The sequence below is a fragment of the Brachyhypopomus gauderio genome, unplaced genomic scaffold (genome assembly GCF_052324685.1).
Source record: "Brachyhypopomus gauderio isolate BG-103 unplaced genomic scaffold, BGAUD_0.2 sc168, whole genome shotgun sequence".
NCBI lineage: Eukaryota > Metazoa > Chordata > Actinopteri > Gymnotiformes > Hypopomidae > Brachyhypopomus > Brachyhypopomus gauderio.
Window position 1 is genome coordinate 308,044 of NW_027506989.1, and position 21,017 is coordinate 329,060.

Sequence of the window (21,017 nt, forward strand, 5' to 3'; positions counted from 1 at the left end):
CCTGTCCTCTCTCCCCAGGGGAGCGGCTGAATTTACATGTATGACATTGTTCGTTGTCCTCATCCGCCGAAACCCCCACCTTTTGTCAACTCCATCTCCCAGCTTCCATCTGTGTGATCCCATCCTGAAGTTGGTGTCCATCCATCATTTTGATGCTTTATGAATATTGGAGCAGGTCTTTCCTGTGCCGAACCCCTGGGCTGGGCTGTGATGAGCAGCTGGTGGGCTCCACGCCGCAGGACCGCGGTGACAGACGAAGGGATGGAGGGGGGATGTTAGCACCAAAGCTGCTTTAATCAGTGATAAATGAAAGCTTATCAGCAGTTAAGACACAGCTCAGTCCCTCGGGGAGGTTCTCACACGCCAGCACAAATTAAACAGTCATTAGAACGAATCTACAGTGTGCATGAGCTATGAACTCACCTTTGATATGTCTGCTAACAGCACATTAATGTGGTTCATCTCTCACCTTGGAGTATTAAGGGTTGTGTCCTGTTGCTTTTGCCAAGTATAGCTGAATATATTTTGCATATCAAATTAACCAAGGGTTATTGTTATTGTAGAGCCCTGTTTTGAAAAATAACAAAATAGTTTCTAGTTTTCTAGTGACAGAAACCAGGGAAATCAACTTTTGTTTTAAAATTGTTTGATTGGTACCTTTTAAAAATTCACCTTTAGAAGCCAAGGTTGAGACGTCTTCAGTTTCTCAGCATCATACTAATCTCATTCTTTTCAAGCATTCTAAATATGTTCAAACCTTTAAACCCGGCTTTAAAGATCGAAGAGATGCTTCATGAGTGGGGAAATTGTGAGACGTCATCTAGCTGCAAGACGAATGCGTTTTTAAAGCATTTAATCGTTATTACTGAATGAAGATGGCCAGGGTCTCTCTTCCCCCTGGACCCCGAGGCACTGCTCTTTGCCTCCGCTGGTGACGTGATGCCTTGCAGGACCCTGTTGGTTCAGTGACCAGCGGGGCAGTGGAAGGGCAGAGCCGGCCAGCCACAGCACAGCCAGACAGTGACCGGACGATCCAGCTGGCTCCGCTCCCTCATGGCCGGATGTGCCAGCGTGAATCCTGCAGCTCCCTCCAGACCAGAGGTCACCTCTGCACCTCCGCACCGAGCAGGTGACCTGTGGAGCAGCCCGTCTGAGCCAGGGGGTGTAATGGGTGCACACGGGTTCTTCAGAAACACCGCCTGACCCAGGACCCGTGGGAATCAGGCACCGATAAGTGGCACAGGGCAACGTTTGCAGTATCAGTTTCCCACATTACTGCATTAGCAGAATATCACCTTGCTTGCTAGTGTCAGTGTTTTAGAGATTTTGTACAGGAAGTCATGCTGGTCACATGACTAACCCTAAAACTAATATCATAATAACCATGCTAAAATACTTATTTATAAAGAAACCTAAGGCAGCATCCTATCTGCAACATAATTGTTCAGCTTCCTGTAAGAGTCAGAAATTGAAAATGGATATTTTTGTAGATTCGTCAACAGAACAGAAGCCAAAACCAGAATTTATCATCATTGCTGGAGTTCCAGTCTTGCATGACCTGCTGGGGGTTTTGGCTCCAACACGCATATTCCAGATCATGTGTACTGGAGATACTCCAGATCATGTATACTGGAGATACTCCAGATCATGTGTACTGGAGATTGTGAACATGGAGAATGTACACTTTGTGCTTGAGTGGACCACTATTTATTTTTTGGCATTTTCAATGACTATGTGAATTACAAGCAGATGATTTTCAATTATTAAGAAACTCTCTGATCTGAAGACCAGGAGAAAGCTGTCCGTGTCTGTATGGGTTAGTTTAGATCTCTGCTGTAGTCCTTGAAACTTGAATCGTGCATGTGCAGCTCTGGTTGTTTCTGTGTGCTGTTCTGTGCCCTGCGGAGGGTAATTGTCCAGTTTTTCATGCGGTCACGCTCCTCTCCGGGCTTTTCTGAGGGCTGCGCCTCGGATTTGCTGTCCGGTCAGGTGTTGTGAGGCGGGCGCGGGATGCTGGTGCCCTGCCTCTCTCGCTGTTGTATCAAGTGGCTTCCTGGTGATCAGGAAACAAACACACAGCAGCACGGGGACAGTGGGAGTGCTGGTGAAAGAGTGTGGAGAGAATTCTGAAAACCCTGAAATGAGTCGTGGTTGACGCCTCTGGTCTGTGAAGCAGGAATCTGTGTTCCCTTTTGCTCTCACGTACTCAAGGTAATCAAAAATTTAACCCAATGAGGTTGGTCAGTTTATACCGTATGGTTTTAAAAGTGCACTCATTACATTTCATGTGCTGATACACTAGCCGAAGGAACTAGTAAAGGAAAACCAGCACTGGAAATGCATTTCATCTTCTGACGGTCTCCCTTCACGTTAGTCTTCTGGTTAATATTAGGAACCAAAATGCAAAATGTCCCATAACTACAGTTATGATGAATCATGGCAGGAAATTTTCCACTTGGAGAAACTTTTGCATCAACATGCAAACAATATTAATTGATTATTTTTTCTTGTTCTTCTTGAATTCATGGAAAAAAATCACATCTCTGCGTTTAACTGTTAAGATGGTCCCACCTCCCATTTGTGCACCTCCCTCACCCATCAGCACACCTCCACCTGTGCACCTCCCTCACCCATCAGCACACCTCCACCTGTGCACCTCCCTCACCCATCAGCACACCTCCACCTGTGCACCTCCCTCACCCATCAGCACACCTCCACCTGTGCACCTCCCTCACCCATCAGCACACCTCCACCTGTGCACCTCCCTCACCCATCAGCACACCTCCACCTGTGCACCTCCCTCACCCATCAGCACACCTCCACCTGTGCACCTCCCTCACCCATCAGCACACCTCCACCTGTGCACCTCATGCAGAACTATGGGACTCTATTGAGACCCTGATCTGGATTGTTCACCCTAATGAAAGAGCAGCCTGCATTTATTCAGACCTCAGAGAGGAAAATGGTTCAGACTTTTGACCTTTGACCTGCATCTTTCCTCCAGCATATTTTGTGAGTTGTTGTATTTTTTTTTTTATGAGCCTTTTTTGTGTCTCATGGTCAGAACTAAAGGTCGCCTCTTGGCTTCACTGTGGAGAGATACAGTAGACTGGCTTAGGGCTTAGAGAGGTCTCACAGTTTTAAAAGACTGCTGTAAATCCATCATCCAGCAGTTCTCGTTTGTACGGTGGTGGGTGAAGGAGCTGTCATGGAGGTTGAGGTGGGCAGATGGGAAGGCTGAGCCCCTGACACTCAGCGTTTGGGGCTCTGTTTGTCTGTCACTCCATATATTCTGTGCCTGCATCCTTCTGGAGAGACTGAGTGAAAAGAAAATGGGTGAAAACAAGAACACAAATTGCAGCAGTGGATAGCAGTGGAAAGCTCTTTATGTGCATATAAAGCCTTTTTATTTAATTGTTTTTGTATGTGTTGAATTTTCAGTGGGTTTAATGATTTACAGTTAATTAAATGCAGCTCCAAAGTAGTAAATTTGCAATTACCTTACATATACTATGTTGCATAATTAAACCAAGAGTTGAGCAAGCCAAACTATTAAAACCTTTAAATTTACCCATCCCAGCTGCTCATCTTATGCCAAGATTGTATTTTATCCTTCCCAAGCTACACGAGAAAAAAGAAAAAAAAAAAACATAAAATGAGATGAAATGGCTGATGGGAAATATAGGGCCATATTTGAGCCGTAGTTTCATTGGTGGACGGATGTAGCTCAGAACATCACTCCTGTGTGTCTCCACCTCCGCCTAGAGAGCACTTACCCGACCAAGGCAGGGAGTAGGAACACTAAATGCCGGATATTCACATTAACACTCAAGGTCAAATGGGTCCCCGGTGCCCAGTTAAGTGTGCTAGACTCACCCATAAGCGCCACCTAATGTTTATTATTCACGGGGTGGTTAATCCGTTATCACGGCAGGGCTGTGGGGAAAGAGGAAGGGCCAATGTTCCAGTAAATGAATTGCACTAATCTTAGCACTGCACTTTAGCGTTCCTATATGGGGACTTATTTTTGGTCTTGTGCGCCATGGCGACCCTGTTACTATATGCTGATACAGGCAAATATTTCCAGTTGTTTCTCAAATGATCTTAGACAAAAGACTCGCCTGGATGTTGAGTAGTTAAATGACAACTAACACCGCAGATGACATTTGTTGTCCTTGTACTTTACATTGTATGTTTATGTCTATGTATATTTGCACTTCTAGGTATCGGTTTTTAATTCCTGTAGTTTAGTAGTAGTCTGGTTCAAGGGTATCTTGAATTCTGGCGTATCTACGCTACCATCTAGGATGCATTCTGTGAACAGATGGTAAAGCACTTTATAAGTCACTGTGGATAAGAGCGTTTGCTAAATGCCCTAAATGTAAATGTAATTGTGGTAATGGCAACTGCGACATCAGTGCAACATGAAGAATTGTCCTGAGTGATCAGCTTGTTGACGGAGCTTTGCCCTGCGCTCATTGGCACTCAGCTGTCGAAGCCTTGGTGAGATCTGGCTGCTGCAGTTTCGTGTTTCCTGACATTGGGATGCATTGGAGACAAGACTTGCTCACGGCTGGGGATCTGTGATCCAGACGGCCACGTGGTTTCTCCTGGGTAGTCTGAAGAAACCTGGGGATTCTGAACCCCCGCCATGATGGCCGTGTCAGAATGAGAATGATCGTCTTGCCTCTAGGAAGCCATCGGCTCTTTCTTGCTTTTGATTCTACTGTATTTCCAGCACAGACTGATTTGAGATTTTTCTGACTGGTAATCAGCAGGAAGATCCTGGCATGAACATTCTGGTCCTGCAGCTATGCCCTCACTGTGCTTCTAGTGCTGGGATTAGTGGACTCCATCCCAGTTTTCCATCCCAGACTCCAAGTCCCCCCACAGGACTCAACGACACAAGAACAACATGCTCAATTTTCTCCTCCGACAGCCACGGTTAGACCTCGTCATCTCATCAGTTGCCCCTGTGCTCGTTTGAGGAGATCTGAGAGAGGTTGTGCACCGTGAGCTTCTTGATCAATGCTAGTCATTCTGGAAGAGTGTTCAGTGAGTGTTTTTGATGAATCGCAACATTTGCATCATTCAAATCTGTTGTCTGAATAACGCAGGCCAATCCTTAACAATTCAACGTCAAAGCCATGACAGAATATTCTCAATACATTGAAAAGTATCATAATCAGATGTACCGTGTAATCACAACAGAGGTGGGACCAAGTCAGTGTTTTGCAAGTCTCAAGTAAGTCCAAGTCTTTATACCTCAAGTCCCGAGTCAAGTCTCAAGCAAAGACACTCAAGTCAAGTCAAGTCTCGAGTCAAGACAGGCAACAGTCAAGTCAAGTCCCAAGTCTGAAACTTGGAATTTCAAGTCCTTTCGAGTCTTTTTTTTTTTTTACCAATGTTGCAGGTATATTTTAAATGTAAATAAATTTAAATTGTAAATTCTTTTTTAAATCTGTATTCTCCTCAAATCTTGATAAAACATGTGCAACTGAAAACACGAAGTATTAAAAAAATTAAAATTACACCTCTTTATTGCACAGTTCAATTTGTTAAACTTAGCTGCAAAAATATTCATACTTTAAACTACAATTTTCCAGAAATAAATATTCTGTGAAAAAGTCATAAGTAGAACTCCATGTTCAAATAAAAAGTGCTGATATTTTCACAGTACAATACAAAGAACCATAACAGCATTTTTCCCTCTCTTCTCTTATCTGGTTTCTTGGAGAACATGTGTGTCCATGTGTGAGTGACACAAGACAAACAAATATAAGAACTGAACAATTAACAGGAATCTGCAACTTTAGACATTTCAGTAAACTATTCTGCATTGCATTTGCTGGCCAAAAGTCTGTATGTCATTTGTGCACGATGAATGATGTCCCCATAGCTGAAAACTCGCTCCACTTTTGTCAATATATTTTTTTTCTCGATGTAGATGTCTTCAAATACACAATCCATGCTGAGATAGAACTGGATATTATGATGGTGACAGAGAGAGGCTCTCTTCCCCGAGTTCAGATACAGAACCCAGGGTTGCCAACCCTCACGCATTGAGCGTGAGACACACGCATTTGACCGTCTTCACACGCTCTCACGCCACACATCCGATTTCTCACGCCGGAAAAAAATCTAGTTTATTTACCTCTGATCCACATCTATGATTCAATGAGTTGCTAGTTCGCTCTGGCACCAACCACTGGCGATCGATCCATTGCGATATAATACTGAATTTGTGTCCATTTTACACCCCGCCCGGTAAAAATTTACGTTCGCCAATCCCCCATTTGATTGGTTGTGCTGCAGCTCATGCGCACACACACACGTACAGAGTGTGGAAAAGCAGAGGACTGGTCTGCGTCAGAAGGACGGAAATGAAATTAATGGGGCGCACTTTATAAATATTAATATGCGTTTTAAAATTTAGATTTGGGGTTAAAAAATCAAGTCTTTGCAAGTAAACAGGTTCAAGTCCAATTCAAGTCCCAAGTTATTGGTGTAAAAGTCCAAGTCAAGTCTAAGTCTCTGAATATTTTTTCAAGTCAAGTCAAAAGTCTTAATATTAATGACTCGAGTCTGACTCGAGTCCAAGTCATGTGACTCGAGTCCCCACCTCTGAATCACAACATCTCATCCGGATCCTTAGCCTTAGTTCATCCATGACTTTGTGTGGGTTTTGTTATTAGTGTAAAGAGGTACTTGCGCCTGATCGTGAATCGTGTCCAAGTACTGCTTCCTCCTCAAGGTTCCCAGTTCGGCCTGGTTTCGGTGGGTCCACTCTGGAATCTCTCTGATTCAGCATTACTTCAAACAAATGGTGTTGCCAGGCATACCAGAGACGTTCCTCAGATGCTGAGGAACTGCAGAATGAGCAGTTTTATTATGAGGGCTGAAAAGGAGCTGGCTGACAGGGATGTTATTAAGCGCTCTCCACGGGGCGCCTGGCAAGCAGACAGGAAGGAAAAGCTCTTGTTTGTGGCCCAGATTATGTATATCCATGACGTTCCAGCAGAGCTGAAGCCCAGTTCTCTCTCCCTGCTCGGAAAGGGACACAACAAAGTTCCTGAACAAACACTCGGGCACCTCACTCTGCTTGCTGGACACATGCCATCTTTTTTTTTAATGGTGATTATTTGCGATCTTATTTGAATGACTTTACTCTGAAGTACTTGTAGAAATGAGAAATTCCACTGCATCAGGAACATGCAGTGAGCTGCGTGAGAGAGAGGCGGTGGAGGTGGTGGGAGGTGGAGGAGAGGTGACTGTGTCAGGGTAATGGAGACCTCCACCTACCTCCACTCCGCTGCTCTCCTTATGCCCACTGAGAAAAGAGATGCAGAACTGGAGATACTCATTACAAAAGGACAAACCATGGAGAGGCTTAGCACACGGCTCAGTGCCACCCAGAGTTGGAGGGACTGTTGGGGCCATGAAACCCATTCTGTTCATTTTGTTCTGAAGAATGATTGTGATTTTAGGACACTTTCTGAATATCTGGCCCCCAAACCCTTAAGTGCTGCATAATGTCTCCTCTGAAAAGAAGCTTACATCTTCTACATTGCTGGTAATTGCTTTAATGTTACCACATTGACTCGTTTAGTTAATCTGTGCTGACAGGTCTGGAGCAGGTACCCTATACTGTATATGGATTTGACGAGGACAGCTTGATGTATCTTGTTGAGCAGAGGTAGATAATTCATGGTTTGATCCCTCCTGCATATGTCCATGTATTATTCAGTACCAGGATATATATTTTTTATGACTAGGTGATTAAGATGGATTTAATTTGGAATGTCCCTCATATCCCCCGCGGTGTGTCCTGTCAGGCACTGTGCGAGTGCTGCTCTGTCCCCTGTGGGACACATTCCCTCCCTTTGCGTTTAAAGCTGCTGTCAGTGGGCCCTGTAGTGGAAATCAGGCTGCAGCATAGCGTCTGAGCCCTTATGTACAGGACCGAGCCAGACTCTCCCGGCAATGACTTGGGCAGACACTTGGGCAATGACTGTAAATTGCCTGCATTGGAGCAAGTGGGTGGCCCTGTATTGATGAGAAAATCAATCTGTTTCATGATTCATGCAGCCTGTTAAATCAGAGCAGTGCAGTGCTGTCTCATTACGGTCTATTATGGTTGATTTGTCCCATACTAATGCATCCTTAAATGTGTGTGGAATCCTTAAGGAATGTTCTTCAGCATGGTTTCAGTTATACCCAGCTAGTGATAAACCACACATGCAGGGATTTCATTTACTATTGGCCAGGTTTTCACAAGTCATTGTTGATTTAGTGTACGTGGCTTGTGATATTTAATGGGTTTTTTATTCTTTTACTATTTGGCCATGTAGTTAGTTTACATGTTCTTTGTTTTGCTGTTGTATTTGTTGTTGTGCATGAAACGATCACACAATTTGATACCGTGCTGAAAATTTTTTGTTCTGCGCTTTTTCCAGGTCTTGAGCGCCAACTCGTTAAGTGAGTGGAAAAGAATTGAGATGGCTAGGAATGTGTGGATGGCCTTACCAATGAGGCGTGCCCACAGTGCTCTTCATCCAGGCTGCTTTTAGTTTGTGCTGTTCCACATGGCGAGACAGGCTGGGTAGACAGAACGTGAAACGGAGACCTTGACTCTGCAGTGATGTAGGCGGCTGTGTTCGGTCAAAGGAGCACGTATGAGGTGTGAAGGGTGAGGCCGGACCTCTGGATCGGCCCGTCAAGGCGTTGCAGGCTGTGTGCTGGAAAACGCAGAATCGGACTGTTCCGGTGTCAGAATAATAGCAAGCAGTGGCGAAACGGGGCTTATGGAAGTGACGACAGATTAAGAACAGGCCCCAGGAGGAACCCACATCACCATGAAAGAGAGAGAGAGATTGGGGGGTGAAGAAATTGGGGAGAGATCAAGGGACAGAGAGAGATTGAGAGAGAGAGAGAGAGAGAGGAGGATGAAGAGAGATAGGTGGGGGAGGGAGGGACAGGAGGATGGAGAGAGGGGGATGAAGAACGATAGAGACAAGGAGAGGGCAGTGGAAAGGGAAAGAGAGGACACGGAAAGAGGGTGAAGACGGAGGGTGAAATGATAAAAGGAGGGAGACGGAAGGACAGGCAGCGTTCGTGTCAACGCCAGAGAGAACCGTTTTTAGAACAGACAGCGTCTTCCCAGACCAACAATAGTGCGACGCTGTGGACCGGAGCGGGGGAGGAGCGTGGGAGATTTTAGAACGACAGATGTCTTAGTGGTGCAAGCTTTACTGAAACGAGAACACAGTCAAGGGTAAGGAACTTATTCCCAGCACATCTAGGAGAGCCAGAAGCCTCCCGTGCCTCCATTCCGAGCTGATGTTCATATAAACAGGCAGAGCTGTGGCTGTCTCCTCTACCTTCCCCTCGCACACTTTAGGAGCTTAAGATAAGGATGCACGAATGGACTTTTTTTTTTGTTAACTCCAGCATTATAATTACTCTCTATGACAACAATGGCAAAATGTGCCATGCTGTGGAGTCTTGTGGGATACCACCCATCACCGTGTGCTGTGCGACACGGCTCCACTGCAGGATGACAGCTTTTTAATTGTTTGAGAGAATGGGGCCCCCCATCACTGTAATTACGTAGGGTGTTCCTCATTTTCACACTTTTTGCAATTTGACAAAGCAAGACACTGATGAAGTGCTCATTACCCTGTGAGGTGGGACCGGGACAGCAGTGGCTGGAGACTCTACACCAGCACGTTCATTAATTAGGCCTGATAATCAGCAGAGTTCTTATCTGAAGAGCCCTATAATGATGTATGTGTAATCACCCTGTCACAGCGCATCATTACGGACAATATCGAGTCGGAGACATGTTCCTGCAGTGAGCTCCTCCTCGCTTACAGGCAAGCCAACTACTGCTTAGTTTCAGTTGTTTACATTAGTCAGTATTCAGGCGTTTGTCAGAAAAGGCATTTATGTCGCATGTGGGTTTGACATGCTTGATTCCAGTCTTGGCTAATTCAGTTAGATCTTGAGATCCGTAATCATATGGGGTGAATAGCACAGCTGTCTAAATATATCATATTGCTTGGAGTGAATAGAGCCTCATTCCTAATACGACCCTCTCATTTAGAAGTTTTCCTGTGCTATCGTGAGTCAGGCTGGCACTGTAGTTTTTGAACTTCAGTGGTCTCCGAGTTTGTCATATCTAAAGCAGACAAATATTTAAATTGCAGCATTATTCATGCGTGTGGTTGAAGGAGCATTCAGCTGAGGTGACAGAGCTCCTATCTCTGCTCTTCATTTGCATAGTCTCATCAAGTCTTCGGATCTGGTCTGGTCTGTTAGCTCATGGTCTCGGGGGAAACCTGTCCTGCTCTGCTTTTGAGGGACGTGGGTAAATCGTAATTAAGACTGCTATGATAAAAGTGCCTCTTTATTGTCTCCCTGAGGAGAGGTCAGTGTCGGTCTACAGAGCAGCCGGGTCACTGCATGCTTTACCTGACTGATGGCAGCCTAAGGTGATGTTTTTGGGGTGTGCCGTGATTGGCTGGTTTTCACATGGAGGCGGAGCACAGCTGATGGGTCCTGCTTACACAACAAGCAAACACACAAGGGCAGCATAATTCAGCAACAGCTGATGAAGGTGCTTGGGCCCCTCTAACCTCTCCCTGACTTAAAGAGCAAAGACACATTTCAGTGTATGGCCAATGGAACATGGTCACTTCGTCCTGGGGAAGGGTGTGAGATTAAAGAATGAGCTCATCAGAAAGGACCAGCCACACAAATCATTCACACCCACACAAACCAGTGAGGGTAGTGGGAAGGGGGACTCATTTAAAAAGTGATAAATGCTGCTGTGTTTCTTGAGTTTTAGAGACTATTACAGACTTGTGGTGCTATTCTGATGCTGTTTGCTCTTCACTTCAACCAAGAGGGGTGCAGTAAATAAGCAGACTGTGCAAAAGGAGCCTTCCGATGCTGACAGCCTGGTTTTGTTGTATGCATGAGTGTTTCCTATCTGACAGTGATGTCGCACCAGGATTCGTCGTTCCTACAGTGTCCCGGATTCATCATTCCTACGGTGTCCCGGATGTTTTCAGTTTTAGGATTCCTTTTGGATCCTTTTTGGAACTGTAGTCACGTAAAGGAAGAAGAGAGTACTGGTGCTGCAAAGTTTTATTCTGCTTCAAACCTCTGAGGGGCAGTGTGTCACTATTTACATCTATGCACATGTGTGTGTGTGTGTGTGTGTGTGTGTGTGTGTGTGTGTGTGTGTGTGTGTGTGTGTGTGTGTGTGTGTGTGTGGGGGGGGGGGGGGGGGGGGGGGGGAGTGGGTGCCACCTGCAGTTCTCCTGCAGGCTAAGCTGGGATGGAATGATGAAATCTTACGTACCAATTCAAAATGCAGAGCTGAGCAAGCTGATGTGCTTTCTCCTGTGGTGGTGGTGTGTGTGTGTGTGCGCATGCATGTGTGTGAACCTGCTACGGCTTGACCAGTGTACCTGACTGAATTTGTTTGTGCACCGTCCAGACAGGCAACTTTAGACAAACAAAGTGTTGGCTATGCCTCACTCTTGACATGGTGAATCATCACACAGTCAGCAGAATGAAATAAGGGCAATAAAAACATCTGACTACACCAAACCCCAAAATCTTTACCATATTTTAGCCGGAAATTATATTCATTAATAAATAAATGACTACCAACACAGCTAAAATACCTTGTTTGTTTGAAATGAGTCATCCTCACAGGATTACAGAAAGCACGCTGTACTCTGTCCATGCCCTGTGTGATGTACACTGTTCATGACCCGAGTGATGACTGAAGAGGCTTAGCAGCACTGTGTTTACTGCTTCCACATAGTGGTTGTTCTTTCTTGAGGTGTTATTGAAAACACACAAGGCTGTCATGACGCATTGTTCTCGGGTAGAAGTGAGAGCTGTCATAGTCATGACTCATTATGTTCATGCCTGACTTGGTGATGGTTATAAAAAGACTGGTCTACTGTTGCAAAAAAAAAGAGCCTTTTCACACACTGTTGTTCCCACTAACAATTGTGACAAATGGCTCACCCCCCCCCCCCCCCCCCCCACACACACACACACACACCCCAATCCCGCCCCGCTCTTCCCACTCTTCTTACTGCCAATGATCTGATGTGCATAACTGTTCCACAGCGATGTTAGGACAGGGAGCAGTGTGAGCAGACCTCTCCACTTAATCTCCCACTGACAGACAGACAGCAGGTAATCGAGCCCACTGTGCTTGTGTGCATACGTGAATGGGTGTGCTGTAGACGCATGTCACTGGTACACCAGAACACGGTTAATCTTATGGCATGGGGACCCTTAGTGGAGACAGATGGCTGTAGTTAAGCAAGCAAACTTGCACCAGAAGGGAACTGGTTCCACCTTGCAGTCTAAGGCAGACCAGGACAGGCAGTGGTCATCAGTTTGTACAAGACTGTTAGTATTGAATTGACCAATGTGATGCATGTGGTGAAATTGTCTGGTCAGCTTTTTACAGTGAATGCTTTTGAATATTTAGGGGGATTTTGGTGTCTAATAAAATAAACCAATCAGACCTGCTCCATATTCACTGACTGTTTATTGCAATGTGCTACCATCTAGTGGCAGACTATACATTTACGATTGACTTGATAACAAGCCAAGACGTAGTTCTTATCTGCCTCCACATGCTACAAGGACACCTAAATGAATCAACTTGTTTTTCAAAAACAAAAACGAACCATGGAAAAATTTATTACAAACTAGCGAATCACACAACTTTGTTGTGTCTTCTGAGGTAAAAAAAAAAACAACAAAACACCAAAGATTTGCACATCTGGTCATCAGCAGAGAGATTAGGCATCACATCCAAGAATGTAAGATACAAGCTTGTTCTCTGAATAAGGCTCTTCCAGCCTTTGTCAGGGTAATCTAATCTCCCCTCCCCCGCTTCACACTCGCTCCTCCTTCCCCCGCATGCACATTTGGGATGATAGTCAGCGGAAGTTTATTAAAGTGCGGTCGTGGCATCCGCCCCGAGTCAGCTCGTCTGAGCTGAGCTGTGTCCGAGGGAGGGAGGGAGGGAGAGAGAGAGCGAGCTCCACCCAGCAGACCGTAACGTCATCTGCTTCTCACCACTGGCCAGCTGCCTGATGATGAATGTGTGTTGGACCCCCCCATGCTGCCATCCCCTAAACCACCTCCCCACCCACCCCCACCCCCCCAGCAGTTCTCGGGCATGCATTGTTCTCTGAGGACACGGAGGAAAAGTTTCAAACAGGACTCGAGCTGTGTGCTTACAACAGAGCTGCTCCACTCGTGAGCTCAAGCAGTGGTGAGTGGAGTTCATTAGATGTATTTCTGTTCTCTTGAGGTTAAATGACAAGCTGTCCAGCGGGCGGACAGAAATGTTGAGTAAGAAGTTACACTGCAGATTTTAAAGCATGCGGCTTGTATGATGTCGTCTTTTGTCATCGCAATGAGTTTAAGGTTTCTGGATGCACAGTGTGTACTTTTTATGCTTGGAGTCCTTGCTTTGTTTGCAAAAGTTGTTAAACAGCCCTAAAGTTGCCTTAACTTGAAGACTGGAATTGGTGTCTCCCACTTCTGTTTGTTTGGGTGGCAAGTCCATGGCCTTGATTCCCAGGAGTCTTTGGTAAGAATCTTCCACCTCTCCAGCGTTACTGTGGGATCACAATTAGCTGTTCTGGATCTTTGGAGAATTGAGTGCGTGTTGTAATGTTTCTGCATCAACATATTAAATGTGATCAAAACGTATTAATTAGTCTTTCATGGAAAACCCCAGAAAACACTAGGATTTCTCTCCATTTGAAAGGCTTCATGGTTGAGCTATAGGATATGGGCTGGACCAAATGTAGGGAGTTGCCTTAGGAGAGGGAACCGAAAACGGATCAGAACACATGTACTTGATTACATAGCTCCTTTGGCATAAATGTTTCAAGAAGTCCTGCAGACAGTTGTAGGGACTATATGGAGTTCCTCTCACTGGGGGGGGAAGTGCGCTTATAACTTGTAGAGTCTGAGACATTTGTCTTTCCACACACTTAATTCACATGTGCTAATCACTGGCTGGAGAGCTGCTTAACTTTGGCCTGGAGAATCCTCTCTCAAATGATTTCCCTCATCTTGGCACAAAAAACGGCTCTCAGGTCTGCCGGAGTACGAGATTGTGTAGTTTGGGCTCTGGGGATGAAGGACGATCTGCTGTAAGTCATGCCGCGGATGCGTGGGTGTGTGATCAAAGGTGCGAGTCACTCAGGGGGAAGTGTGTCCATGCAGAATGACTCCAGCGTTAACGCTCACACTGCTGAATGAACTCTTCCAGTGTTCATTCGTGACCAGCTAGACTTGGATAAACACTGTAGGCTTTCTTCACCCCTGGGGTCTTTGCTGTGTGGGGATGTGGGGGTGTAAGACGGTGCTCCCCCCTGCTGGGCTCCGTGTGCTCTGCAGTAAAAAGGACCCGCTGGGGGAGTGCTGTCCTCTGGCATGCTTCACTCTGATCCGTTCTCAGCAGGATTGGATTTGGCTGAGTGTGTGAGACAAGGCTATATGGACAGAAAGCTGATAGTCTCGCTGTGGGTCTCTGCCATCTGCTAAACAAAAGGAGGTACAATGTGCTCTAGATAATATGTAGATAATATTCTATCTAGAATCCAGGGCTGTGCAGTAGATCCTCCTGTTAATCATTATCCTAATATCACCTTTTGCGGTACTGACGTTGTGCAAGACTGCAATATTCAGATGAATATTTTTATATAATATTTTACATAATATTTTTGATAAACAAAGTTTTATAGTATGTGAATTTCCTAACAAGTCTGAAATGAATAAATGATCTTTAACCATGTCAGTTGTCTTTAACCATGTCAGTCATGGCAATATGAAGCAGTCACATGATCACTAGTTCCTTTTAGCTGATGTCATTTATATGGGCAGTATTATCTGCCATATCTGCTTTTTAGTGATGAACCATGTCGCAGAACACCTAAGCACAAAACTACTTTAATCCCCCAAATTGGCTTCCAGTTTCATGCGATGTCTTTATGCAAGATGCTTTGTGTCAAGATGAAAAGAAGCCACGCAGAAATCATTCCTGATGAATCACAGAGTCTATAGCGTTCCACTCTTCACCCCAGCGCCCTCTTTTATGGGCCGTGGAAAACCCGATCAAGGTGAATGTGGCCCAGCTGCAGTGTGCTGGAGGAGCCTGTGTGTGTGTGGGGATCAGGGCACGTTATCAGGGCTGCCGTGAGACTTCCAGCCCCACTGTTCTTCATCTGTGTGCTGATGAGGCTGAGGGTCCTCCTCTGAGACGGAGGGCGGGTGGAGTGAGTCGGATTGCCCCTGCTGCTTCACCACGAGAGTGGAGATAAATGAGCTTGCTCGGTCAGGCGTGACCACTCCCCCGCTGCCCCGCCCCGCGGGCCCTGAGCCCCACGCGCCTGTGACATGCTCAATTTGCTCCTCATTGTCCAGGCTAATGCGACAGGGCTTCCTCATTCCAGCAATCTCATAAACATCATCTCACGGTCCTGTGTGTGCTCTGGCCTGCTGCGAAATCCGGAGACATTTTGAGATTATTTTCTTGTCATCAGTGCGTTGACTCTGCTTTGCTCCGTCATGTCCTGTGTGCATTCAAAGCTTTAGGTTTCATTATGGACTTGTTTACCAGTGGGTCCCCTTTCCTCTTTCATTTTCCGTGTCAGCAGGTACGCACAACCCTATGGATTATGGCGACCCTTGAGGCCTGCAAACCTGCCCATAGCTTTATTTATCTGCAGCCGTATGCGGCTTATGCATTTAGTTCATAAACGAAGTTTCTGAGCGTTTGAATGACTGTCTCCTCTTCCGCTACTTCTATTTTTTCCCCCCCGAGGCTCTTAATTCCCTCCTCCCCCAAATCACTGTTTACATGCGAAAGAAAGAGCTACACATTGGAGACTGTGAATTGATCATGTGATCAGGCCATAATGGAGTGTTTATCACAGGGCGCCTGTGTGGGGCAGCTCTCTGCAGCCGGTCCCAGTACAGTGCTTTTCATTAGGCCACCACTGCCTTTCTCAACTGGAGAAAAGCAGCCAGATTTCGTGCGGCTTTGACTCAAGGGCATGTCACTTAACAAATGAATGGTTCTCTTTTTTCGAGGACAGTCGAGCCAGTCACAGAGGGCAGGACCACGAGACCCCCGTGCCTCTTGTGGCTGAGGAATGTGCTCGCTTCCAGCCGCCGGAATGAAGGAAGCGTCTCACACCACTTCAGAAGCGCAGACAGCTCTGTGCAGTGCTTCTGGAGTAAATAAATGTGCATCCTTGCTACTTTCAGCCTAATATTCATTGGTAACCTTTTTCTAATTAACACAATTATTGCCCATATACAAAATATTGTTTACTATAATTCCTTAGGTGATTCCTTTGGTTTAAAGGCAAGAGATAAGGCTTCTTTGCATGGGTTGTTCTAAGGGGCATTTTCCTTTTGTATGGTTGGAAAAGTGTAGTGCATTAGTGCTGTGCTTAGTGCTGCAGGATTCGGTCTTGCACTATACAATAGTATTTCAGCTCCAGTTCAGGGGGCCCACAAATTTGTACATTTTACTTTTTCTAACTCTGAAACGCATTAGTCGGTTTGTCAGCTAATTATCTAGATCCGCATGACTTGAATCGAATATGTCAGAGCATGGAAAATATGAGGCTGTGTAGAACTATGGTTTCCCGAGTCCAGACCTCATAACCACTGGGCTGGAAGTGAGGTCTCAACCCTGGCTAGCGTGCATGTTCAACCAGAGTCATCACGGAGCGCTAAATGTAACTTATTATGGGCTGTGCGCAAATATGTGCGCAGTCACGTTTGTACAATAGCGGGACTAACGTGGCCGTTTTCTCCACCACTGTCGTTTGTTTTTGTTTTTTGCGGCCATCTTTGTGGACGTTGAGGCTGCTGGCCGTGCTGAATAGACCACTGAGAGTGGCATTGATGCGCGCATCACCAACCAGCTCAGAGAGAGAGAGAGAGAGAGAGAGGGGGAGAGAAAGACGCACGTCCTGCACCACTGCTCGGCCTAGTCCGCGGAATATTAATGAAGCCCAATAAACCATTCAGTGTCTGCGCGAGACCAATAAACCTCGCAGGTGTTATTTCTAATCACTGCGACCAAGATGTATACTTTAATGAGCAAAATACTGAGTGACGCAGTGTTTTCATTACATTTTATAGAGACAAAAGTAACTCAAGGGTAATATTTGTTGCATTCATTAAAAAGTTCATTAAAATGAATATAAATTTGCTCATATGCAGATGTTTAAGTGATGGCATCGGCGTGATGGATGTGAATGAGTCTTACCTTGACATTGGTCTGGAACATCAGCGTGTGTATTCCGGCTGCGTTTCCCACGGCGCGTGCGAACAGCTCGAGGAACTTATTGCTCATTTAAATTGAGCGCATATTGTCTGAGAACAGAGGTGCGCGTGCCAGATGGATTTCCGGAGCAGTTTTTTGTGATTTGTGGAAGTTCAGTGATTCATACGCAGCAGCAGATCATTATCCGCTGGGAATCCGCTGGAAACTTTCGGTGCGTTTAAGAGGTTCTGGCAAACTTTTTTATAGAGGAGATGGTTTGAGGCTCTATATGATCTGATTCGCGTGCAATTCAGAGCAACCACCAAATAACGCATAATCCCCGGGCTGCTGTTTGTTCGGGTGTTTTTCCGAATATGGAGCAAGATCGGGCTGATCGGGGGTCGGGTTTGGATGCGAATGCACCTGACGACTTTTCACATGTCTGGGCAGATCTGATGAATGTGTTGGTAAGTCTTAAATACGTATGGTATTTACGCGAATTACTTTTTCGAATAATCATTTTTAAATAATGACCGGTCATTTCTGGTTTGGAAAATTTCAAGCTGCGTTTTCGTGTCTGTCAGCTTTTCCCCAGGAAAATAAAAGTAACGCTTGTGAAATATTTCACTTTTTCAGCTTGTGGTTGAGTTAGTTTATCTTTTCAGCGAGTTTTTTTTCTCCCTATCATAAACCAAGCATGATCACATTATCATACTGGGGTTTGCTTACTGAGACTTCACCACGGATGCTTTTGTTGACATAGATGTCTATTGTATAAACGTTGTTCCACACCCTGTATAGACAGTCACTATGACTGCATTAGGAATGGTTTTCCTTTATGAATCACGCTGAACACAGGACATCCTAACCTGTGTCATGAATCTGTGGTACATTCCTTGGTTATGAATTCAAATGATGTGCATCTTGAACTGTTTCAAAGTAACTGCAGGAAGCTCATAAATCATTAGAGGACATTTGGGGGATGAGTTTGCAAATGCTGATGTGATGCATTGCCATTTTGTTTTTCTGTGACAACAAAAGAAAGATCACCTCTTTGTGGGTAAAACAATAGCTGGAAGTTATGCTTCTGTCGGTGCGGGTTTAAGAGTTGTTCCTCTTATCTAGACCTCTGCCCCTCAGGTTCATCTGTGCTCAGGCAAACAGAGGTCATACAGACCTGTGCTAGTAGGACATAAAGGGGGGACCAGCACCTGTGCATTACTGTTACACCTCATTCTTATATTTACATGGAAAGCGGCTCATTTGAGATCATGGTTGCACCTCAAATGAATGCTACGCATTTTGCATGGTCAGCACATCCTTGAAGCTAATCATGTCTGTCCTCGTTTGCAGGATGGCTCTCTGGGAAACCTGGAAGACCTGGCCAAGGAGTACTCAGAGTATTACAGCACCTCTTATAGCGACGTGTGTGACAGGATGGAGGAGCTTCGTAAACGTAGAGTGGCTCAGGACACTGAGACTGTAAGCACTCTTGTTCCAATCAGTATCTAACTGAGCAGAGTGGTGACTGGAAGAGGTGGATGTAATGATGGGTATCTTGTTATTATCATATTTTTCCCTCTCTGTTCCTCAGGAAAAGTCTGAGGCAACGACCACATCACTTCAGCTCCGCTCCGAGATACAGGTGCGTGTCCTAAAGGTCCTGGACCTTCACATCTAAAACTTTTTTTCTATTTTTTTATTTTGTGCTGAGCGTGGCAAACGGGAAGCATAAGGTTCACCTTAACTGTCCGTGTTTTCAAAGGAGTCACTGGGTCTTTGCAGTGCTGTGTCCACTCCTGAAATGGAGAGAAGGTAACAAGCATCATGCATACTGTTTAAATAACATCTGTGCGCACACGTGTGTATGTGTATATGTTTAAAGAACACATGTTGTATGTGTGCGTGCACACATGTATGTGTACGAACATATGTGTATACAGAAAGTGTGATCAAATGAATGGTAATTGTCGAAAAGCTTCCCCTGTTTGTAAAATGATCCTGCATTTTGTAATATGTTTCGATCATTTTGTGCTCTGGGAGATGCAATGAGAGAGTTACGTCAGCATCCTGCTGACACATGACACACGTCCAGTCCTGGGGGCACGAGGGTGCAGCCTCATACGTTTCCTGGTGACCTCTTCCTCCTGTCCGCTTCCTTCCTATGACTAAATGTGGTGGTAGAGAGGACTGGTTGAGTACCTAAGAGACTAGCAATGACATGTCAACAGTGCTCACGTTCCATGTAAACTCCAGTATTGGACTGCACTCCAGTGTTGTATTCACATTTGTTTGTAAGCATCTCTCTAGTAGAGAGAGAGAACGTGGGGGTAGAAACGGAAAGAAGTATGGAGAGAGTAGTATCTAGTGTGCTATAGGGTGAAAGCTAGGGAAAAGGAGGGAAAGAATTAGAGATGGAGGGAAGGAGAGGGAGAGAAGTGGAGAAAGGAAGGGTAGGTAGGAGAGAAAAAGAGTGATATAAGATGAGAGAACTAGAGAGGAATTGAAGGAGGAACTGGGATGGAGGGAGGAAGAGAAGACAGAGAGAAAGAGCATAAGGAAGAGAGGGAGAGTCTGACGGGCAGTAGTAGAGGGAAGGAGAGAGAACAAAGGAAAAGGAGAGAGAAAGAGAGAGGAGAAGAGGGAAGGAGAGAGAGAGGGAGGGAGATGGAGAAAGGAATTCAAAGGCCATGTGAGTGCCACTGTTGTTCTAAAAGCCCAACTGTGTGTGAAAAGCTTCCATTGTTCCTGTGAGCTGTGGTGAGGTGTGTTGGGCCCAGGAGTCTGCAGCTTGTCTCTGTGTCAACAGTGATCACAGCCACCGGTACCTTGACCGGTATGCAAGACCTATTCTGGACACTTCAAACCTGCTCATGTGTGGAAAACACAGACTGACTGTAGGACATGTCTGGACAGCTTGTATTAATAGGAAGTGAAACATAGAGGGAAAAGATGAGAAGACATGGCTAATGTTCCTGTTCCAGTGGTTCATGCTGAGTGTTTTGTTTCTAGGCTGTCGATACACAAGTCAAGCTCTGAAGATGGATCTGGAGGTATAACCTTTTGTGTGTCAGTGTCTATGGACTGTGTGTAATGTAAACACAAAATTGTGTGTGTATGTATTTCCTAAGTTATTTTGGCATGGGCATAAAAAATATTTTGTAACTCGTATGTTTTTGTCTGTTGGGTGGGACAGGGTAACTTGCATACTTGGCCCATGTATTCATTGATCTCACTGCTGCTATGTGTGTAATATCCATCTTTTGTTTTTATATGAGAATGTCAGTCTGGGATATTATCTTGAAACGTCTTTGCCACTACAGGGAGATGGGACACTAGAAAGAAAAATAAATCGTTTTGGCAAAATTTCCGCAAGACACAGAAAGGCAGTATACGTCAGATATCAAAAGGTGATGTATGAGTGACCTGTGACCCACTAGATCGCCTCCATTTTGTTGTGCTCTCTGACTCCTGAGTCTCATCTGCAGGTGAAGACGTGGGCTTTGTGGCCAGCGAGATCACAATGAGCGACGAAGAACGCATCCAGTTGATGATGATGGTGAAGGAGAAGATGATCACGGTGGAGGAAGCCCTGGCACGGGTACGGACCCGCTCCTCGCTCTGTTTCTGCTGCGCTCTGCCTGAGAACATTCCTGTGTGTGAAACTGGTGTGCTG

The 21,017-nt window shown here is 45.4% G+C and overlaps 1 protein-coding gene across 6 annotated transcripts in view; it reads left to right on the plus strand.

Annotated features, from left to right (window-relative positions):
• Positions 1-21,017, plus strand: part of LOC143501290 (SAM and SH3 domain-containing protein 1-like) — a 47,980-nt gene that overhangs the window by 18,689 nt on the left and 8,274 nt on the right. For 2 of the 6 annotated variants that reach the window (XR_013126872.1, XM_076994932.1), the window contains exons 3-8: positions 18,695-18,823; positions 18,936-18,986; positions 19,107-19,156; positions 20,354-20,394; positions 20,665-20,751; positions 20,830-20,942. Coding sequence is in view for 5 of the 6 variants with exons in the window: in XM_076994932.1 (XP_076851047.1) it covers positions 18,695-18,823; positions 18,936-18,986; positions 19,107-19,156; positions 20,354-20,394; positions 20,665-20,751; positions 20,830-20,942 (471 nt within the window). In the remaining variant the exon portion in view is untranslated. Of the gene's footprint in view, positions 1-13,198; positions 13,319-13,620; positions 13,640-17,206; positions 17,809-18,694; positions 18,824-18,935; positions 18,987-19,106; positions 19,157-20,353; positions 20,395-20,664; positions 20,752-20,829; positions 20,943-21,017 lie in introns of those variants that run through there. The other 4 variants (XM_076994934.1, XM_076994935.1, XM_076994933.1 and 1 more) reach the window with 4 other exon arrangements.